The sequence below is a fragment of the Rousettus aegyptiacus genome, unplaced genomic scaffold (genome assembly GCF_014176215.1).
Source record: "Rousettus aegyptiacus isolate mRouAeg1 unplaced genomic scaffold, mRouAeg1.p scaffold_m13_p_5, whole genome shotgun sequence".
Taxonomy (NCBI): Eukaryota; Metazoa; Chordata; class Mammalia; order Chiroptera; family Pteropodidae; genus Rousettus; species Rousettus aegyptiacus.
Genome location: NW_023416308.1, coordinates 23,071,266 through 23,092,725, shown reverse-complemented (window position 1 = coordinate 23,092,725; position 21,460 = coordinate 23,071,266). Strand labels below are relative to the sequence as shown.

At 33.7% G+C, this 21,460-nt stretch overlaps 1 protein-coding gene across 1 annotated transcript; it reads left to right on the top strand.

Moving 5' to 3' along the window:
* Positions 1-8,051: 8,051 nt before the first annotated feature.
* LOC107521835 (olfactory receptor 8G1-like) lies at positions 8,052-9,002 on the top strand. Its single transcript, XM_016166896.2, has one exon. The coding sequence runs from the start codon at positions 8,052-8,054 to the stop codon at positions 9,000-9,002; it is 951 nt and encodes a 316-aa protein (XP_016022382.2).
* Positions 9,003-21,460: the final 12,458 nt, after the last annotated feature.

Sequence of the window (21,460 nt, the reverse complement as noted above, 5' to 3'; positions counted from 1 at the left end):
CTCTCTTCTAGCTCTTTAAGTCATCCATGAATCTCTTCCCTATTATTTGTTCCTGTTTGAGAATGGCAGCTGCGGTCACTTTCTCCTTTTCCACATGTGTTTGGTTTACAGATAATAGGCATTCTGTTAGTATCTGGAATCTGCGATGCAGTCTAATGAGTCAGTGTTAACTCTACACATAAATTGCTCCAGTTTGGGCAGCTTCATGCATTTGTGTTCTGTAAACTGTGCTCTGTCACCCTCTGGTGGCTGTAGAAATATCTACAATTTTAGGATTAAAGGTTCTCCCTGGCTTTAGAAGTCATGAGGGTGTTTGTGTTTGGAGGGGCAGCGATAGAGGAGAAAACTTGGTTTACAAGTTACTTGATAATTTGGAAGAAGTGACAATCGCTGCATAAGTATTTATGCACAAAGATGTTCACTACTGTATTACTTAAGATTTGAAAAAAATAGAAACAATTTAAATATTAAACAATGATATTAAAAATAATTATGTCCAAATTAATTGAATTATGTGCATTTTCTTTAAGAAAGAGGGGATGTTTAAACACTTTTCTTTAAGATCAGTAACCAGAAGAGAATATTGAGCCTTTCAAATTCCTTACTGGGGAACACTTTGTGGGGATAGTCGCATATACTTTTCAACAGTTTCAACAGGAGAGATAAATGATTATAGAAAGCAGTGCCTGTTCTTTCTACATCCTGGTAAAAGCGTGTCTTGAAGACTTTAAACTGGTTAATTGTTTCCAGATGCTGTTCCCAGACTCCCTGACGCCAAGGAGTACGGCAACCCAACCTCATCTGTACATTATTTCCACTTATGTAAAAGTTAGTCTTTGAAATGTATGTACCCTAATTGAAGCTTGTTGACTCCAAGAACAAATGTCCTGTTGAGAAGGGCTCCTGATGGCTAACTGAACTCAAATTTATGAACAGAGCCTAAGAGCCATTGCTAACCAGGGGCCTCTCACACAAGCTTCGCTTTAGGGAGCAGCCTTCAATAAACTGCCTGCTGCCTGCCTCCTACACTGAACTGCCTGTTTGTATTGCATCCCTGCCATCTGAGCCAACCGTTATAGAGGAGTTCCTGGAATCATATTCCAACAAATAGGACTCAGACTTTCCCTGTTCAATGCAGAATCTGCCCAGCTATACCGCTATTAGCATATTCACCAACCAATCAGAGCAGCTCTACTCCGACCTCATGACAGTGCTTTTTAGACCAATCAGGGACCAAGGCCAGGGACTTCTTACTGTATGTCAGCTCTCCTCTGGCTCCAAGCAGACTTTCCTTTTCCACCAAAGATTGAACAGTATGTTTCCCTGGCAACACCAAAGATATCTCACAGGAACAGACTGGAGCAGAGTAGAGCTGTCTAGACAGAGAGGGGCCTCTCCGCAGGGCTCCCTCACCCCAGGGCTGCTGTGCCACAGCAGTGCTATGCCATAATTGAGCTATAAAACTATGGAACTGATGGTAGAAGCATCTATATGTATTTTATTTCTCTCCCTAAAATAACTCCTCAGCCTCGGAGATGACAGATACTTCATTTTGTTTTAGAACCACTTCTAGATGACAAGTTATGGTTGTGTTGTTTTTGATGCCTCTGAACTTGAAAGCCTCCTCAAAGAGTTGCATCAAGAAGACAAGCATGGACATCTCCATTTAAAACCGTGCCCTTGTCTGCTCCTCTCTATTATGCGGAAGCACAGGCAGGGCACAGAAACACTGATTCTTTGACTCATCATGAGCATTTATACTTAGTTAAAGTCTTTCAAAAACTATATGTTTTGTCTAACAGGTATAAAGTAGTGTTTGCTTTGTCATCAGCTTCCTTCAAATACGTGGCATTAATAATACCTCACTGAGATGTCAGCTTTATCTTAACCCCATAAAACTGAAACTTGTAATGAATGAAAGATTCCTCTTTGAAAATTAGAGAAAACGTTGTTTTTGGCTTTCTATATACTAATCAGTCTTATTCTTGATACCTCATTTTTTAAATCTATAAAAATATATCTGTATATGTGTGTTTCCATCCATACATGTGCTTATGCATAAGTGTATATGTATATGTTTATATGCAACTTATACATATATATATATATTATATACCAAGATGCATTTTTTCATTAGGGTATGGTTTTACTGGCTTATGTATATGTAAATTTTATTTGATTACTTTAGGCATTATATAATTTTTAAAATTTAGTAATTTTTTATATGGATGGCTGATAGAAATGACTATGAAATTTTATTGTGTTTCCAAGCATTCATTTGTGTATTATAATTGTTAAAAAGTGGTAAGAAGGATAAAATATCTGCACTGACTCTAGTGATCTGAGAACTGGTGGAAGACATGTTATTACAACATTAGAATAGATATCAGGTAGATTCCAAAATGGAGATGGAACTCTACTACCCCAAAGAGAGATAAAAGACCTTGAAGAAGGAGACCTACTATGAGAAAAAAATTAACAAAAATATAAGATTTATTAGGCACCATTATAGAAAAATATATGCTATCAAATGTTTTACAAATGGAAAAAAGCATGGTAGAGTAATGTATTTTAACACTAGGCACTATGATAAACTTAAAAAATGTTCTCATACAGAGTTTGTCTTTCATTAACTCTGATATAAGCATATATTAATTTCTAAAGGAAAACAGTTTCACATGTACAATTAGCATTTTCAGACATCATCGGTTACTTACAGGAGTGGACTTCAACATTCTTTTTAAATTTCACACACTATTTAATTTGATACAACTTTCAATGGCAAACAGAATTATTTAATTCTATATGCATTTCTGATTTTTACTGGGCACACTTCTGGTTCATCACCTATACTATAATAATGATGTTTTCCAGGTATTTTTTACTGTTCATGAATATTATGGATATTATTTTTATCAAAATTGTCAGATTATTGAGAACGACAGTTGTCTTTTCATTGTATCATATTTCTTGTTCTAAGGTTTGACAATTATTGATGAGCAACATTTTCTATAGGGTTTATAAATGATTCTGTTCTAGGTTTTTGCCCTTTCAAGCAAGATGCAAAAATGTCTTTCAAAACAAATTAAGTCTCACATCTAACAACACTTTATTATTTATTATTATTTATACCTACAGCACCTGGTCTTTCTAGGCGATCTCCTATCCAAGTACTAACCAGGCCTGACCCTGCTTAGCTTCTGAAATCAGACATCAGGCTTGTTCAGGGTGGCATGGCTGTAGACCCATCTAATAATACTTCAAAGTATTTTAAAATAAATATGATTATCCAGATATGGAAACAACCTAAGCAATGTGAATATGTGAGATATGTATACACAATGGAATATTATTAAGCCCTGAGGAAAAAGGAAATCCTACCATTTGCAATAACATGGATAGACTGTGAGAACTCAGCATTAGTCTAAGTAAAATGAGTCAGACAGAGAAAGACAAATACCGTATACTCTCACAATTATGTAAAATCTAAAAAGTCAAACTCATAGAAACAGAGTACAATGTTGGTTATCAGATGGTCACCGGGAAAATGGAGAGATGCTGTTTCAAGGGTACAAATCTTTAGTAATAACAGAGTAAGTTCTAGGGATCTAATGTGTAGCATGGAAATTACAGTTAATAATTAAAATATATAATATTATATACTTAAAAGTTTCAAAGAGTAGATTTTAAATGTTCTTATTACACATGCAAAAAAGTAATTATGTGACATGATGGCAGGCAGTGTTAGCCAATGCCATGGTAGTAATTGTTTTGCAATATATAAATTATCAAATCAACATGTGTGACTGAAGCTTATATAATGTTACATGTCAATTATATCTCAAAGCTGGAAAAAGTAAATATGATTAACAAATATTTTATTGTTATTGTCTCAAAAATGATATATCACTCAATAAATACTTTGAATAAAAACATTAAGTACAATTTTATATCTAAACAAGAAGCAATGATACATATATACAATGGAATACTACTCAGCCATAAGAAGAAATGAAATACTGCCATTTGCAACGACATGGATGGACCTTGAGATAATCATGCTAAGCAAAATAACCTGGACAGGAAAAGTTGAAAACAACATGATATCACTTATATGTGAGATACAAACCTAAAAGCAACAAACAAACAGGACAAAGAAACAGATACTCATGGAGGTGGACAATAGACGAGTGGTTTCCAGAGGGTAGGGCGGAGGGGAGAGGTAGACGGGGTAAAGGGGGTCAAATATGTGGTGACAGAAAGAAATTTAACTATGGGTGGTGAACACATAAAGCAATATATATATATATGTGTGTGTGTGTGTATATATATATACACACACATATATGTGGGTGTATATGTGTGTGTGTGTATATGTGTACATATATATATACACACATATATACACACACATATATATACACACCTTACTGTGGAATTGTACACCTGAAACTTACTGGATTTCTTTAACCAATGTCACCATAACAAATGAATGAATGAATGAATGAATGAATGAATAAATAAAGTGAAAAAACAAAACAAAACATAACAAAAAAACAAGTAAACTAATTTCATATAACGCATATGTGTTTATTGTTTCTCAATATTTCTCTTTAAAAAACAAGGCATCTTTTGTTATTAGGCTTGCTAGGAACTTTCCATAAGTTTATGGCATTATTTAGCAGATACTTTCATTCATCCCCTGTTAAAATATTCCAAATATTACTGTTTCATGAATATGCTATGACACCTGAATACAGTTAGAAGAAGTCAATGAAGATAAAATCTTTCAGATCTTATGTAGAGAGATGTTTCCACTGATTTTTATTTTTTCCTCTTATAAGAATTCACTTTAGAAAATTCTTTTAGCATATGTCTTAAAAATTTCCTGAAATTTTAAACTTTTAAATAACTTGACAAGAAATTTACTGAACCTCTGACAAAATCTAGTACATGCTTTGTTTCAATCAATAGTACAAACAAAACAATAAATCATGCCTTTGTGACAATATCAAATGTTGAGAGCCAGTGGGGGAAAGAAAAATTTTAATTGTCTCTTTTCTCAAGAGTTGATCCTGTGAGATTAGATTCTAGTGGGAGGTCATTATCATTATTTATTCTTAACCATACTCTTAGCATAAATACACAGAGTATAAAACCATCATATCACATTAACCAACCTTTGCAGAGGGCCATAGCCTTTATCGAAATCAAAACAGTGCCTAAAATTATTGCCACAAAGAACTTTGGGCTACGATACCTTCGAGCACTAAGGAGTCTTGCAAGGTTAACGCACGGAACTATTCACTAGGATCATCAGAATTACTTTTCCTTTCAGAGAAATGGAGGAGAAAAATACATAGCACTGAAATTTAGGAGAAGAGAAATGGTATGTCTTAGTTCTAGTACTTGACTTTTAAATTTTTAGAGTGTGCTACTTAAGTTCCCTCCCAATGCATTTAGACATGCATGTAGTTATTTATCTATTTCTGCCTTTTCTCATCTAATACTCACACTTCTAGATGAGGAAAGGTTTCTTTATCATTTCCCTGTCCCCTGCTGAATAAAACTGTGGTAAGCACTTCTTTGCCACTCACTTCAACTCAGGCAGTATAAGGACTTTGTTCACTTATACTGACTCTATGTAAACTTATCTCTATACTTTTTCAATAATTTTTTTAACAAAACATTTATTGAGACTTGCTGTATGGAAGCTACTATGCTAAGCACTGTTATATAATTTGCAGTCTAGTACAGAAGAAAAACCAGTCATAACTCATAATGATTAATACAGAATTAAGAACATGCTCAATGTAAACATAAGAAATGTATTTATGGGCACGCAAAAAAAAATGGTCTTATTAACTGGAGCTTTCATTACTAAAGCCCTTAACTAAAGTTCCCTAACTACTACATAGATTCCATAGGATAGAGAGGATAGAATACGAGAAAAGCTAAGAGAATATGGCGAGTCCAAATATAGCTTACCAAATTCTCTTTTGTGAAATAGCTAAGTCATATGATACTTGTTGGGACATAAAAAAATCCTTTTATTTTTTTGTTATTGCCTGATGACATAAATCTTTGAATGATAGAGAATTTGGTTGGAATTTTATTTGGAGACCATAGAAAACATAGACGATTTTAGGAGGTAAAGTAAAAGATGCCAAATTTCTGTATTATCATGTGTTTTCAGGTAGAGAGGAACAAAAATAAGATTAAAAAATATTAAACTCCAGAATGAAAATGTTGGTTAAATAAAAGGTATGTCAGAGAGAAACTCAATCGATTACAATTAAAACAACACAGACATTTATTAAGTTACAATGAAAGCCAGAAACTGTGCTAAGCACCTTGGCATCATTTGACTTAATTTTCACATGAGACAAATATTAGCATTTTTGTTTTATAAAGAGTTGGGGAGTGGATATAATTAGACCTAAGTCACATAGTAAGTATGGAGTTAAATTGAGGTTTGCATCCACAACTGTCTAACTTAATATTGAAGCTTATTAGAATTATAAAATCTTGAATATTGAAATATTGAAACTAGAAGAGATGTTAAAGAAAATTTAATCCACCCACCCGCCTGGTGCTTGTGTCCTTAAATAATGTCTGCTAAGTGATTTGTTATTCAGCCTGTGTTTAAACATTTCTGACCATAAGTTCAGGGTATTTCTGATCATTGGAATGTTCATCTTTGCTGTAAAACCAAATATTTCTCCTCATAGTTTCAATCAGTTGGTTTTGTTTCACTCTTTTGGAGACATACAATAAGGCCAATACGTCTTAAATAAAACAGTATTTTGAACATTGAGGTAATTGCAATGTGACATAAAAATTTTTGTTTCGAAATTTCTTATTTCAGTAATTTCTCAAATGAGAAATTTCTAGATTATTTCCCTGAAATTTTCCAGTTTTTCTATATCACATGTTGTACCCCAAACTGAATAAACGAATCCAATTACTATCCGAATGTTGACTAATAATATGAATCTACATTTTCTGGAATCTATCATGTTCATTGCAAACATTGTTATTTTTTAAGAAAACACATCACACTGTAGATTAGTATGACTTTAAATTAAAATTTCTAATTATTTTGCTTATGCTCTACTAATTCACATCTCCATCATCTTTGAATTCTATAGAGAACATATGCAAAATATATAATTATAAAAAAAAAAACCCAGCATAAAAAACGCCTGGTGTCTGTTTTCACTAAGTGTTCTCATATTTGGGGAATATAAACAATATTCTGAATTCTACCACTTCAATCGTGAAGTCCAAAGTCCACTGCTTCTCTGGTCACGCTAGTGTAATCCATGACCTACACTTGGGCCATTATATTACAGAACCAGATAAGGGAGAATGGTTCCTTGGCCTGGGAAAAACTGTTGAAATATAAGCATGATCCCTGCCGAGCAGTTATGTTTCTGCCTCCTGGGGTAGTCGACCTGGGGGAAGGAAGCTAGGATGGATACAGCAGCAGAATCCCAGGCTGAAAAATACTGGTAGTCACCCATTCCTTCAGCTGTTTTGACTCGGGATTCTAGTAAGAAAAATTGCTCAGATCGATACACTCCTTTTCACAGGCTTAAGAATCCTATGCTTATAAATTATAGAAAGCACACACTAATATTACCTATTCAGACTAAAAAGAAAATATTGTGCCATTTTACATATATGATAGTAATACGTATATAGAGAATATGGAAGGAATTTAAAAAGTCCTCAGAAACAAGAGTAGTAATGTTCCTTCTGTCTGACTTAAAATGAAAAATTGGTGTTTTCTTTTAAAAATTTATTAAGTATCTTAATTATAAGTTTCTTGAAGTCTGTAATTCTTTCTCCGGTCAACCAGAATCATTGGTTGTCTCAGAGTTGCAAAAGAAATTCAAGAGATCCTTGCATTATGAATTTCCTTTGATAAGGGATAAACTAATGTTTTCCACATAAGCATGCTCCCCTTCACGTGTACTCACACACACATACACACACCCCAGTACATTTATTTTCTTTTTCTTAAACTTAGAACCTGCTGAGAAGATATGGACCCTGGAAATCATTCCACAGTGACTGAATTCACCCTCACTGGACTGACAGAACAGCCAGAGCTCCAGCTGCCCCTTTTCTTCCTCTTCCTAGGAATCTATGTGGTCACAGTGGTGGGGAACCTTGGCATGATCACACTGATAGGGCTCAGTTCTCACCTACACACCCCTATGTACTATTTCCTCAGCAGCTTGTCCTTCATTGATCTCTGCCATTCCACTGTCATTACCCCAAAAATGATGGTAAACTTTGTGGCAGAGAAGAACACCATCTCCTACCCTGAATGCATGACTCAGCTCTATTTCTTCCTTCTTTTTGCTATCTCAGAGTGTTATATGTTGGCTGCAATGGCATATGACCGCTACGTTGCCATCTGTAGCCCCTTGCTTTACAATGTCATCATGTCCCATCGGACCTGTTTCTCTCTGGTTTGGGGGGTGTATACGATAGGCCTGGTTTGTGCATTTGCTCATACAGGCTTCCTTTTTAGAATTCATTTTTGCAAATTTGATGTGATCAACCATTATTTCTGTGATCTTTTCCCCTTATTAAAACTCTCCTGTTCTAGCACCTATGTCAATGAATTAGTAATTCTAATCTTAAGTGCAATTAACATCCTTGCCCCCGCCCTAACCATCCTTAGCTCCTACATCTTCATCATTGTCCGCATTCTCCACATCCGTTCCGCTGAAGGCAAGTCCAAAGCCTTTAGCACTTGCAGCTCCCACATCTTGGCTGTTGCAGTCTTCTTTGGATCTGCAGCATTCGCGTACCTGCAGCCATCATCTGTGAGCTCCATGGACCAAGGGAAAGTATCCTCTGTGTTTTATACTACTGTTGTGCCGATGTTAAACCCCCTGATCTACAGCCTAAGGAATAAAGATGTCAATGTTGCCCTGAAGAAAATGTTAGACAGAAAAATATTCTTGTGCACAGAAATAATGTAAGGGTAATTTATTTGTCTAAGTCATTGGCTTTTATATTGAACGAACTGACACATTTACTTTTAGCTCATCTGTCAATTATATCCTCATTTAATGGGACTCTATTGACATCATTTCTATTCCTATGAACTTTTATGCCATTTTTATCTGGGTATCATTGAAAGGTCTAAGTATCACTGAAACACAGATCAGAAGAAATACTAAGGATGAGCTGGCTATGTGGACCCAGTCACGCCATCACTATCACTATCACCTCATTCCTTTTTTTCTTCCATAGAATTGATAAAAACTCAGTCCTTGGCCATAATGAAAGCATCTTCTAGCAGTGGTTGGCAATCTCCTTTCTTCTATGCAACCAAAACCAACAGAAAATATAGCAATATGACACTCTTTAGCTTTTGAGCATCTATAGTCTGGAAAAGTCTCTTTCCCATCATGTGTCACTCCGTACCTTCTTTTTCTGAATTATTTCCTTTATTTCTTGCTTGAGAAACCTAATCAAAACTTTAAAATATGAGTCACAGTCCCATGCATGTGCTGTTATTGTGTCCAATCTAATACCTCCTGTTCAACATCTATTCTTTTAGTTTGTAACCATTTATTGTCCAAACTCACACTGGATCGTAATCTCTGTAAGACAGACCCCTGTGAGTATGCTGCATTGCTTTATTTTCAGGAAGCAGGATGTCTGTTAACTAGCAAGTCCTTGATAATTTCTTAATATTTATTTTCTCCCTGCGATACTTATATAAAATGTATGTATCCAATACAATTTTCGTCCATTAATGTTTTCAAACACTATGTAAGGCTTTTTTGGTTTTACAAATCAATTAAATGTAAGTTTGGAGAATTCTTCAAGGATCTTTAAATAATTGTTAATATTCTTAGTTGTTTCTATACAAAGATTAAGAAATACTAGTTATGAGTTCCTTCTGGGTAAATTCCAATATAATGTGGTAATTGGGCAACACCACTTTTCTTAAATTATTAAATCCTGTCGACAACCTAGAATTCCCTGAAGCAAGTCTAATTTACTCTTGGATTCACATATGTAACATTAGATTCAAAACAATTTTAGTAGACTTAAAACCTAATGGGTCAATGTGGCAAATCATGTAGTAGAGTGATGTCTGGGGCCCAAACAACCCCATCTAGGCCACCACACCCAGATCAGAAAATCATTTCACCAGTACTGGCAAAGAGGAAATGGTTTGCTATTTAGACTTAAGAAAAGGGGTGATTAAATATTTAAATATAAAGCCTTGGTTACTGCTTCTAGCAGATACATTTTGCTCATCCTTTTTTTAATTTTATTTTTGGTTTTTGATATTTTGGTGTAAATGATTAAGCTTCTCTGCCTGACTTTCACTTTATGCAGCCTGCTTTATCTAGTCATCGTACTCTAGTTAACAAATTTATAGTTCATTTAAATCTTTAAGTGAAGGGAAGGTAGGAGAATGAATCACAGCTCTCAAGACCTATCCCCTGGGAACTCTAAAAATGGTTAATACAGTACACTAAGCAGACCAAGGAGATTTGATCTAAGTCAACAAAAATATTAATGTGAATCCATTTCTTCTGTTTGAGGTTGAGTTAAATGATTTCTCTAAGCTAAACCAAACTATTGGCTTAGTTGGTTTTACCAGTGTACCTCTGGATAACCAACATAAGATGGGCCAGAATTTGACTCGGAAAAATACACTGACAAAAGCTATAAAAACTTAGTCATTTTCTCAGAAAATTCTTTGAAAGTTCAACTAAACTACTTTTCATATTACCCATCTCTTCTAGCTCTTAGATACTGCTTCCTTTTCTTCTTAACATTTATCCCTTATGCTAATTGTGTCAACTGAATGTTTATTCTTTTACTCTCTCTCTGCTGAATTAACTCAAGCTCTAATAGGACATAGAGCAGGTACTCAAATAATAGTGATTGACAGTTTTACCAGAAACCTGTGGTATCCCTGTCACATCCTCTCTCATTTCAGCTTCATATTTTGTTAGTTCTGTGTAAGTTCAAACTCAGTTCTCATTGACAACATTCTACTTTAAGTATGCACATAATTTTATTTTCATATTTTTAAATTATTTTATTTTTAGAACAATTTTAAATGTATGCAGTTTCCCCTATTAACATCTTACATTAGTTACAACTAATGAATCATTATTGATACATAATTATTAACAAAGGTCTATATTTATTCCTTAGTTTTTACCTAAGATCTCTTTTCTGTTTCACAACCCCATCCAGGATGTCAAATTACAGTTAGTCATCATGTCTCCTTAGGTTCCTCTTAGCTGTGGAAATTTCTAAAATTTTCCTTACTTTTGATGACTCTGGGAGTTTTGAGGAGTACTAGCTAGGCATTTTGTGGAATGTCCCTTAATTGAGAATTTTCTTATGTTTCTCTTTTTGCTACACTGTGGCTATGGGTTTTTGCAAGGAAGACCACAAAGGTAAAAATGTCATGTCACTAGAATATATAAAAGATACATACTGTCAACATTCAATATGACATCACTCATGATGTTAACCTTGTTCACCTAGTTGGTAGAGTGTGCCTTGTTTCTTTACTGAAAAGTTATATTTTTTCCCCTCTCTTTTATGTACTATTTGGAAGGAAATCACTATATGCAACCCTTATTTAATGACTGGGAAGTTATGTTCCAACCTATTCAGGGAGGAATATCTACATAAATTATTTTGAATTCTTCCTTGTGAGATTTTTCTCTTTCCCCATTTATATATACAATCATTTATATTATCAGGATAGACTCATGCATATTCACTTCATATTTTGAGTGATAATTCAATACCCCTTTAAAAAAAATTATTATAGCACTGACCATTGGAAGCTCCTGTGTCCCTTCGACAAACCTCCATCAATCATCAGTGTGCTTTTTTAAATGATAACATTTTGATTTTCTACCACTACTACTAGATGCCACAGGCTCATCTTATACACTTCCTGGCAAGTCCTAGAATCAGCTATTTCTCCAAGAAGTCCTGCTTCCTTTATTAAAGAACGGTATTAGAAATCAAAATCTGGATACTAGGTATACTTGTTGCTACCATAGTGTCACCACTTCTAGGCCCTCGCAGATAATAAGGAAGGATATATATATATACACACACATAAGTGTAAGTACTCATAGCTATAAATATTTCTATATGTAACTATCTGTATCTATAATAAGCTAAACATGAGTTCATACTATCTATAACTCTATTCCATTACTGCATTGATTATTCTAGCTTCTTCTCCTTGCTTACCTGTAACCTCCACCTCAGATAGGAATGAATCTGGCTGCCATCCTCTGCCATCCATTTACTTAATTGTTCAGTTCCAGTGCACCTGTATGGCCGTATCAGAATTGCTACCCATATCACTGTGGGAATCACCTTTATCAGGTAGAAGACAATGCTTATGTATAGTGCGTTTTGTTTTGTTTTGTTTTGTTTTGTTTTTGTCTTTGCTTTTAGTTTCCAAAGTTAATTAGGTTAGCATCTTTCCCCCATCTCCATCAGTAAGGTATTTCATACATTTTAATACTTTTAGATTGTTTTGTCATTTCTGCATTTATCCTGAGAACTTCTATCTGCTAAATGATTTTGTTTTTAAATTTTCATGCATCAAAGTTTACTCTTTGTGCTGCAAAGTTTATTGGTTTAAGTTAATGCATAGTGTCATATATCCACAATTACAATATTATACAGAATCATGTCACTGCCCTAAAAAATCTCTTATCCTTTCCCTAATCAATGCTTCTAAATGTTTGGCCATCACTGATCTGTTTACTGTATCTGTAGTTTTACCTTTACCCAAGTGTCACACATGTACAGATTGTAGCTAATTCAAACTGGGTTCTTTCACATAGCAATATCTCTTTAAGATTCATCCATGCCTTCTCATGGTTGAATAGCTCATTTCTTTTTATTGTTCAAATATTTCATTATGTAGATGTAACACAATTTTTATATCGATATAGCTGCTGAAGGACATTTTTGTTGTTTCCAGTTTGGGTGATCATAAATAAAGCTGCTATATATATTTGTCGGTTTTCGTATAGACATATGTTTTAAAATCAGTTGGAGTGAAGAGGAACTAAAATTTTAAGCAAACACAATCGGCTGGGAAGGTCAATGAGAGGATCTAGGGCTTATGGAAGTTCTCGAGCTCTGCGTAATCACAAGAACCCTACACTAGAGAACCCTGTAGAAAGAACTCTATGTTTATAATTAAGCTCTATGGTTCTAACTTCCCCTTGCATTGGCTTCCTTTTCCCTTTTATAAATACCAATTCATCCTGGTACGCAGGCCAGAGTGTGCACGTGGCTTTCCATATTTGCATGCAATCTTTTCTTTATCTCGAATAAATGCTTTTTGATGAAACATCTAGTTGATATTATTTTTCAGTTGACAGTTCGATAAATAGCTAAAACTATATTTGCTGGATTATAGGGTAAGAGTATGCTTAGGCTTGTAAGAAAATGCCTGTCTTCCAAAGTGGCTGTGCAATTTTTCATACCTAATAGCAACAATTGAGAGTTTCTTCCTCTCCATATCCTCATCAGAAATTGGCATTGTTGGATTTTTTTTTTTTTGAATTTTAGTCATACTAATAGAAATGTAGTGGTATCTTGATTTTTATTAAAGTTTCTCTAATAACAAAGGATGTTGAGGATCTTTTCATATGCTTATTTGTTATCTATGTATCTTCTTCAGTTGTCTTTTAAGTTAGTTTTTTTTCCTTTGAGTTTTAAAAGTTGTTTATATATTTTAGATACAAGTCATTTTAAGATATGTGATTTTTTTTCTTCAGTAATGTATTTGTCATTATAGTCTTTTGCCTTTCCATGTGAATTTTAAAATACTTTTGACAATATTTACAAAAATGCTTACAGAATTTTGTTTGGGATTGTACTAGATACATAGATCAAGTTTTGAAGAATTGACTATTAACAATATCATGTCTTATAGTTGATGAACATAAAATATCTCTTCATTTAAGACTTTTCTTGATTTATTTCATCTGAATGTTGTAGTTTACCACATATAATTCTTGTCTGTATCACTTTAGATTTATACCTAGGTATTTCATTTTTCTATTATTGTAAATTATTTATTATTATTTCAAATCTAGTTGTTCATTGGTGGTACATAGAGAAACAACTGCCTTTTGTATATAGACCTTGTATCCTGTGACCTTGCTATACTTGTTTATTTGTTCTAGAAATTTTTGTTTATTTTTTATTTGTTATTTTTGTTTGTTTTTTTATTCTTTGAGATTTTCTACATAGACAATCATGTCTGATAACAAAGACAGTTTTCTTTCATTTTTTCCAATACATATGTATTTTATCTCCTCTTATTATTGTGTAAGATAGGACTTCCACTAAGATGTTAAATAGGAGTGTTGATAGAGGTACAGAAGGACTCCTCTGCCACTGCTGGGCCCACCCGGACTTTCAGAATTCTTTCCCTTGAGAACAACCCTTATCCAATAGGGAAATGGGACTGTATAAATGTCCCATCTTCCAGTCCCTCAGGGTAACTATTTTAGTCAGAGGTCTCCAGAGAAATAGAATCAATAAGATATATAGATGTAGCTATAAAAACATACCAAAAGAGATCTATTACGAAGGATTATTAATGTGATTTGGAGGCTGAGAAGTCCCATGGTTTGCTGTCTTGCAAGCCAGGAATTCATGAAAACAGTAACGTGCTACCAGTCCAAGCCTGAGGCCTGATATCCAGCAGGGTCAGTGGTGCAAGTCCTAGGTCGGAGACTGAGCCCAAGAACCAGAAGCGCTGATGTTTAAATCTTGCTGAAGACTTTTTAGATACAACTCCAATGACATAGTTCATAAAAAAAAAAAAAGATAAGATGTATCTCATTAAAACCAAAAAATTCTGCTCTGTGAACGACACTGTTGAAAGAATGAGAAGACAAGCCACAGATTGGGAGAACAATTTTGCAGAAGACTTATTTAATAAATACTGCTATCCAAACTGAATAAAGGATACTTTAAATTCAACGATAAGAAAACAAACAACGACAATGAAACATGAGCACAATATCTGAACAGACACCTCAACCAAAGAAGATGGTAAATAACCACATAAAAAGATGCTCAACATCATATGGCCTTAGGGAATTGAAATTTAAAATAGCAATGGGATACTAATACACATCCCTTCGAATGGCTAAAATTGAAAAAGTTTCGATACCAAATGCTGACAAGGATGTGGAACTACAGAAAGTCTCTTTCATTGCTAATGAGAATGCAAAATGTTGCAGCCTCCATGTCCTGCTATTGTAAATAATGCTGCAATGAACATAAGGATGCACATATCTTTTCAAATTAGTGTTTTAAATTTCTTCGAACAAATACCCAAAAGTGGGATTGCTGGATCATATGGTAGTTCTATTTTTTCATTTTTTTTGGAGAACCCTCCATACTGTTTTCCAATTTACAATCCTGCCAATAGTGCATGAGGGTTTCCTTTTCTCCACATCCTTGCCAATACTTGTTGCTCATTGATTTATTGATGATAGTCATTCTCATAGGTGTTAGGTAATATCTCATTGTGGTTTTAATTTGAATTCCTTTGATGATTAGTGAAGTTGAGCATCCTTTCATATGTCTATTGGCCATTTATATTTCCTCTTTGGAAAAATGTCTATTCATGTCCTCTGTCTTGTTTTTAATCAGATTGTGTTGTGGGTTTTTTTTTTTTTTTTGGTGTTAAGTTGTATGAGTTTCTTATATATTTTGGATATTAACCTCTTATTGGATGTATCATTAACAAATATTTTCTCCCATTCGGTATGTTGTTGTCTTATTGTTTTGTCGATGGTTTCTTTTGCTGTGCAAAACCTCTTTAATTTGATGTTCATCAATAGATAAATGGATAAAGAAGATGTGGTGCACATAAACAATGTAATCTTACTCAGCTATTAAGAATGGAATCTTGCCATTTACAACAACATGGATGGACATAGGGGGTATTATGCTAAGTGAAATTAATCAGCCATAGAAAGACAAACACCATATGATTTCACTTATATGTGAAATTTAAAAAACAAAATAAACAAAACCGAAACAAAAGGGAAAGGAATTAAGCTGTACAAATTGCCAGTTGTAAAAACAGTCACAGGATATAAAGTACAACATACAAAATATAGTCAATAATATGGTGATAATTATGTATAGTGTCATGTATGTACTAGACTATTCAGTTATCACTTTGTAAGTTATATAAATGTCTAAACAAAATGTTGTACACTTGGAACTAATATAATGTACGTTGATTATAATTGAAAAAATTTTTTTAGCTTTTAAAAATGTTACAGCCACTTCATAAGACAGTTTGTCAGTTCTTTATAAAATTAAACATGCTCTTACAGTACAATACAGCAATCACACTCTTTGGTATTTACCCAAATGAGTTGAAAAATTGTCCACAAAAAAATCTGAATACAAATGTTTATAGCAAATTTATTTATAATTGTCAAAGCTTTGAGGCAATCAAGATGTCCTTAATAGCTGAATGGATAACAAAACTGTAGTACATACATACTATTTAGATCTAAAAACAATGAGCTATCGAGTTACAAAAAGACATGGAAGAACCTTACGTACATATTACTATCTGGAAGAAAAGACTGAAAAGCCTGCACACTGTATGATTTCAACTGTATGATATTATGGAAAAGGTGATACTTTGGAGATAGTAAAAAGATGGATGACAGAGGTTAGCAGGGAGGGAGGGTAAATTGGTGGAATAGAGGATTTTTACAGCAGGAAAACTGCTTTTTATGATACGATAATGGTGAATGCATGCCATTATACATTTGTCAAATCCTACAGAATGAACATCACCAAGAGTAAACTCTATTGTAAACTATAGACTTTGGGTGATAATGATGTGTCACTTTAGGTTCATCGATTCTAACAAATGGTCCACTCTGGTGAGGCATGATGACAGTGTGAAAGGCTCTGCATGTGCAGGGCAGGGAATACCCGGGAACTCTACTTTCTGCTTAATTTTCCTGTGAGCCTAAAACCATTCTAAAAAATAAAGTATTAAAAAACATGCAATATCCCTTTTAAGACTATGCACAATTAATATGCACAAATAAATAGACCATAAAACCAAAGTTTGAATTTGATTTTATATTTTAATTGAAGGCCAAATAACGAGGAAGAAACAAACAGCTTTTTGTAAGTATCACAATCCCACCTTGTAACTCTCATGTTTTTTTAAAAAAAATATTCATGTCTTAAAACCTATGGAATTGCCACAGGCAGAATTCTAAAACAATACTCCTACCACTACCGGTATATAAACTCCATGTAATCCCGAGTATGGGCAGGACCTATAAATATGATGGGATTTTACTCCCAGGAGTATGTGAGTGTAACTTTTTTTTTTTTTTTAATATGACATAGGTGAAGGGTTTTCGCAGATGTAGTTAAGGTCTCTATTAAGTTTCCTTTAAGTAAATCAAAAGACAACTTTTCCTGGGTGGACCTAACCTAATCAGGTGAAACCATTTCAAACTGGGATTAGAGTTCAGAGACAAGACAAACAGAAGCAGACACTCTTCTGTTACCACTGAAGAAGCGACCTACTATAAATGTACAGGGTCAGATGGCAGAGAATGATGAACAGACGTGAAATGCTGAGTGCCTCCGTTTTATAGTCACAAGAAACTAAAATCTGGCAATCACCAACAATCTTGAAAGAGGACCTCAAGCCTCAGATGAGACCACAGCCTTGGCCAACACTTTAATTGCAACCTAGGGGGACCCTGAGTAGAGGACTCAACTAAGTCATGCCTGGACTTCTGATCCATGTAAACATAGAGATAATATAAATGGTTTAAGTCACTAATTTTGTGATAATTTGTTACACAGCAAGAGAAACCTAATGCTGGAATTAAGTTCAGTTTTCTGCGTAGCATACAGGGAAAAAAATCCCTGTACACACTACCACAATCAACATCTTAACAATTTTTATTACTCCAGAAAGTTTCCTTGTGTCCATTTGACATTCGTCGCCTTCTCCACATTTTTCACCTTTCAACCACTAATCTGCTTTCTGTCACAGTATATTAGTTTTGGTTTTCTAGATTTTATATAAGTACAAAATCATACATTATATAACTTTCTGTTTAACTACTGGATAATAATCCACTGTATAAGCATACCACAATTTACTTATCAATTTACTTGCTGATAGACATTTAGCCTGTTCTGAACATTCATACAAGTCTTTGTGTTGGACATGTTTTAATTTCTTATGGAGTGGAATGGCTGGGTAAGAAATAAATGCACATATAACTATATAAGAAGCTGTCAAACTGTTTTCTAAAGTTTTGTACTATATTACATCTCCACCAGCAATGTCTGTGTGCTTGTTAACTTCCTATCTTCAATCCTTGGTATTGTTAGACTTTTTAATCGTAGCTACTTCAAGATTTCTCTTTTTGTCTTTGCTTTCAACAGTTTGACTAATGTGTCTAGGTGTGGATTTCAGGTTTGTCTTGGTGTTTTTGAGCTTTATGTTTTTATTAAAATTAAGGAAGTTTTTTAGCCATTATTTCTTCATTTATTCTTCTCATTTTCCTTTCTGCTCTCTTTCCCAGACTCTCATTATGCATTCATTGGCATGCTTGATGATGGGTTGCATGTCTCTGAGAGGCTCTGTTCATTCTTGTTAATTCTTTTTTTTGTTCCATTTTCAGACTAGATAATGTCAGAAGACCTATATTTAAGTTCAATGGTTTTTTTATTTTTTTATTTTTTATTATTATTGCCTGGTCAAATCTGTTGTTGTTGAGCCCACTGAGTAAAATTTTCAGTTCAGTTATTACGCTTTTGACTCCAGAATGTCTTTTTGATTAATTTTTATTCTCTCTCTCTCTCTCTCTCTCTTCATTGTTATTCTCTATTTGGTGAGATGGTATTCTCAGGCTTTTCTTTAGTTCTTTAGACATGGCATCCTTTAATTCTTTCAACATATTTTAAATAACTTATTTGAATTTTTTTTCTAGTAAGCCAAATAACCAGACATCCTTAGGGACAGTTTCTATTGATTGTTTTTCACCCTTGTCTATGAGTTATAGAATAGAGGGAGCTTTTTGTACTGTTTTACCGTTAACTTTTTTGACGGACTTTTTGCAAAACCATCACGAAGATAGATGAGCTTCCTGTAGTGCCTCACGTGTACTTACTACTGATCCAGAATTTTTTTTTGTAGCTGGCTGTACTTGTTATATGCTATATGTACTGTTTATATTATAGCTTTAATTAGTTAATGAAGCTATACTAAATAATGGGAGCTAATTTATTACCTTAATAGGGTCACTTTGACAAGTAGAGTATTTAATCTTAGAGACCCCAGACCAATGGTTTCCTGCACTAATATAAATCTTGATTATGTAATTTCCTGTAATACTTGCAAGAAAATAAAAACATACCTTGTCTGGTTACTGGGGATTTGGGAAGCTCTGTTTGAATGTCCCCAAGGCTAGTGTCCTGATCCGAGGCAGTACAATAAGAAATAAAATAAAAAATGAAAGACATAAATTTTAAATGAAGAAGTAAAACTTATTCTGCAAATTATCATTGCTAGCACAGACAATTCAAAGAAAGCATCCTGAACATTCCAGCCCCAGCAGATGCAATTTAAAGAAGACTCGAGATAGTAAAGATGCAGACATATGGTCCTAGCCACATTGAGATAACACTACACAATCATCAGAGTGGCAAAAATTAAAAGGTCCGTCAACTCTGGATGTTAAAGAGAATGTGGAACAGAGGATGGATTTATCTGTTGCTAGTGGGAATCTAAATGATCTAAAACCATATTGGAAGGTTTAAATGTTTTATAAAGCTAAACATATGCTTATTCTTTGCTTAGAAGTTCCACTCCGAGGTATCTTCCTCAAGAGAAATTAAAACACGTGTTGACAAAAAAGACTTATGTATTAGAATATTTATAACAGCTCTATTTGTAATAGTCAAAAAGTGGAAATAGCCTTCAAGTGGTGGATGGATAAATAAATTATGGTGTATTACTATCATAAAATACAATCATATGTATTTATATTATTATAAATATATTATATAATATACAAAATATACTAATATAATAAATATATAATTAGCTCAATTAACTTTTGTATAATAAGTTACTTTTGTAACTATTTATCTATTATATCATGATTAGCATATTTTATGTTATATAATATAAATAATTATATATATTATATTTAATATTACATTTCAATTTTATAATTATATTATATATTATATAATTATCATGATATATTATATAACAATATAACATTTATATAATTATCAACACATACATAGTTATTATATATGTAAACATATTAAGTAATGAAAAGGAGCTAGTGTTACACACGGGAACAAACAAAAATCTCACAAAAATTATTTTGAGCTTAGGAAGCTGAGACCAAAATAATATACCCTATATGAGTACATTTATATTGAAGTGCTTAAACAGACAAAACTAATCCAATATGAAACAATCAGAACAGAAGTTGCTTGGGGGAGCGAGGGTCTGACTGAGAAAGGGCATGGGGCAAACTCCTGGGGAAACAGAAATATTCTATATTGTAATAGGGTTGTGACTTACGCTAGTGTGTTTGTCAACATTTTATAGCCAAGACTTGGCATTTTGCTATATGTAAATTTTATTTTTTACAAAGTTTAGACCATTCTATGAAAGATCGAGGGTTGAGGGTCCCAGGGACCTGGCTGTTCCTTATGCAACCAGCTGCTTAACGATCTTGTCCCATTTTGTCCTTGTTTACTACATGAGTTGGTCCTCGCTGTTTGTTCTGAGATTAAACTCAGCCAAAGCAAAGTTGACGGAGTTCAGAAAAGGTCTCACCAGACTAGAGGGTGGAGAAAAAAGAAGGTAAATTTTGAATAGTGGGAGGAATGTATACAAGATTGCGCCCACCTCTTTATGCTTCACAAGCTCTTCTATGTACATTATTTCATTTGATTCTCAAAATAACTTTGCTAAGTTGATAAAACACATTATTTTGTTTTAAAAGATAGGCATCAGAACAATACATTCAACAATAACTTAAGAATCAGCAAATTATATTTCCTTCTAAGAGTTAAAATTTTATATAAATTTATATAGTATCCCAGAAAAAATACAATGTACCTTCATGACTTCCAGGACATTATTAATTGATTATAATTTATCAAATATGCTAACTTATCTTAAAAAATAATTGGGCTGCTGGGGTAGATGGAAGGTGGGAGTTCATCAGTCACAGAATCTTAGAAAAAGAAGTCATAGGGGCGAATGTTGGAATCTAAGGAAAGAAAGGATGGTTAATCAATGAACTTGCAGTATTCTGATCTCTTGTTAACATTCACCTTCATAGGAATGGAACACAGGAAT

What these genes read in the sequence shown, in the direction of transcription:
- LOC107521835 (XM_016166896.2), top strand. Translation starts at nt 8,052, where the DNA reads ATGGACCCTGGAAATCATTCCACAGTGACTGAATTCACCCTCACTGGA.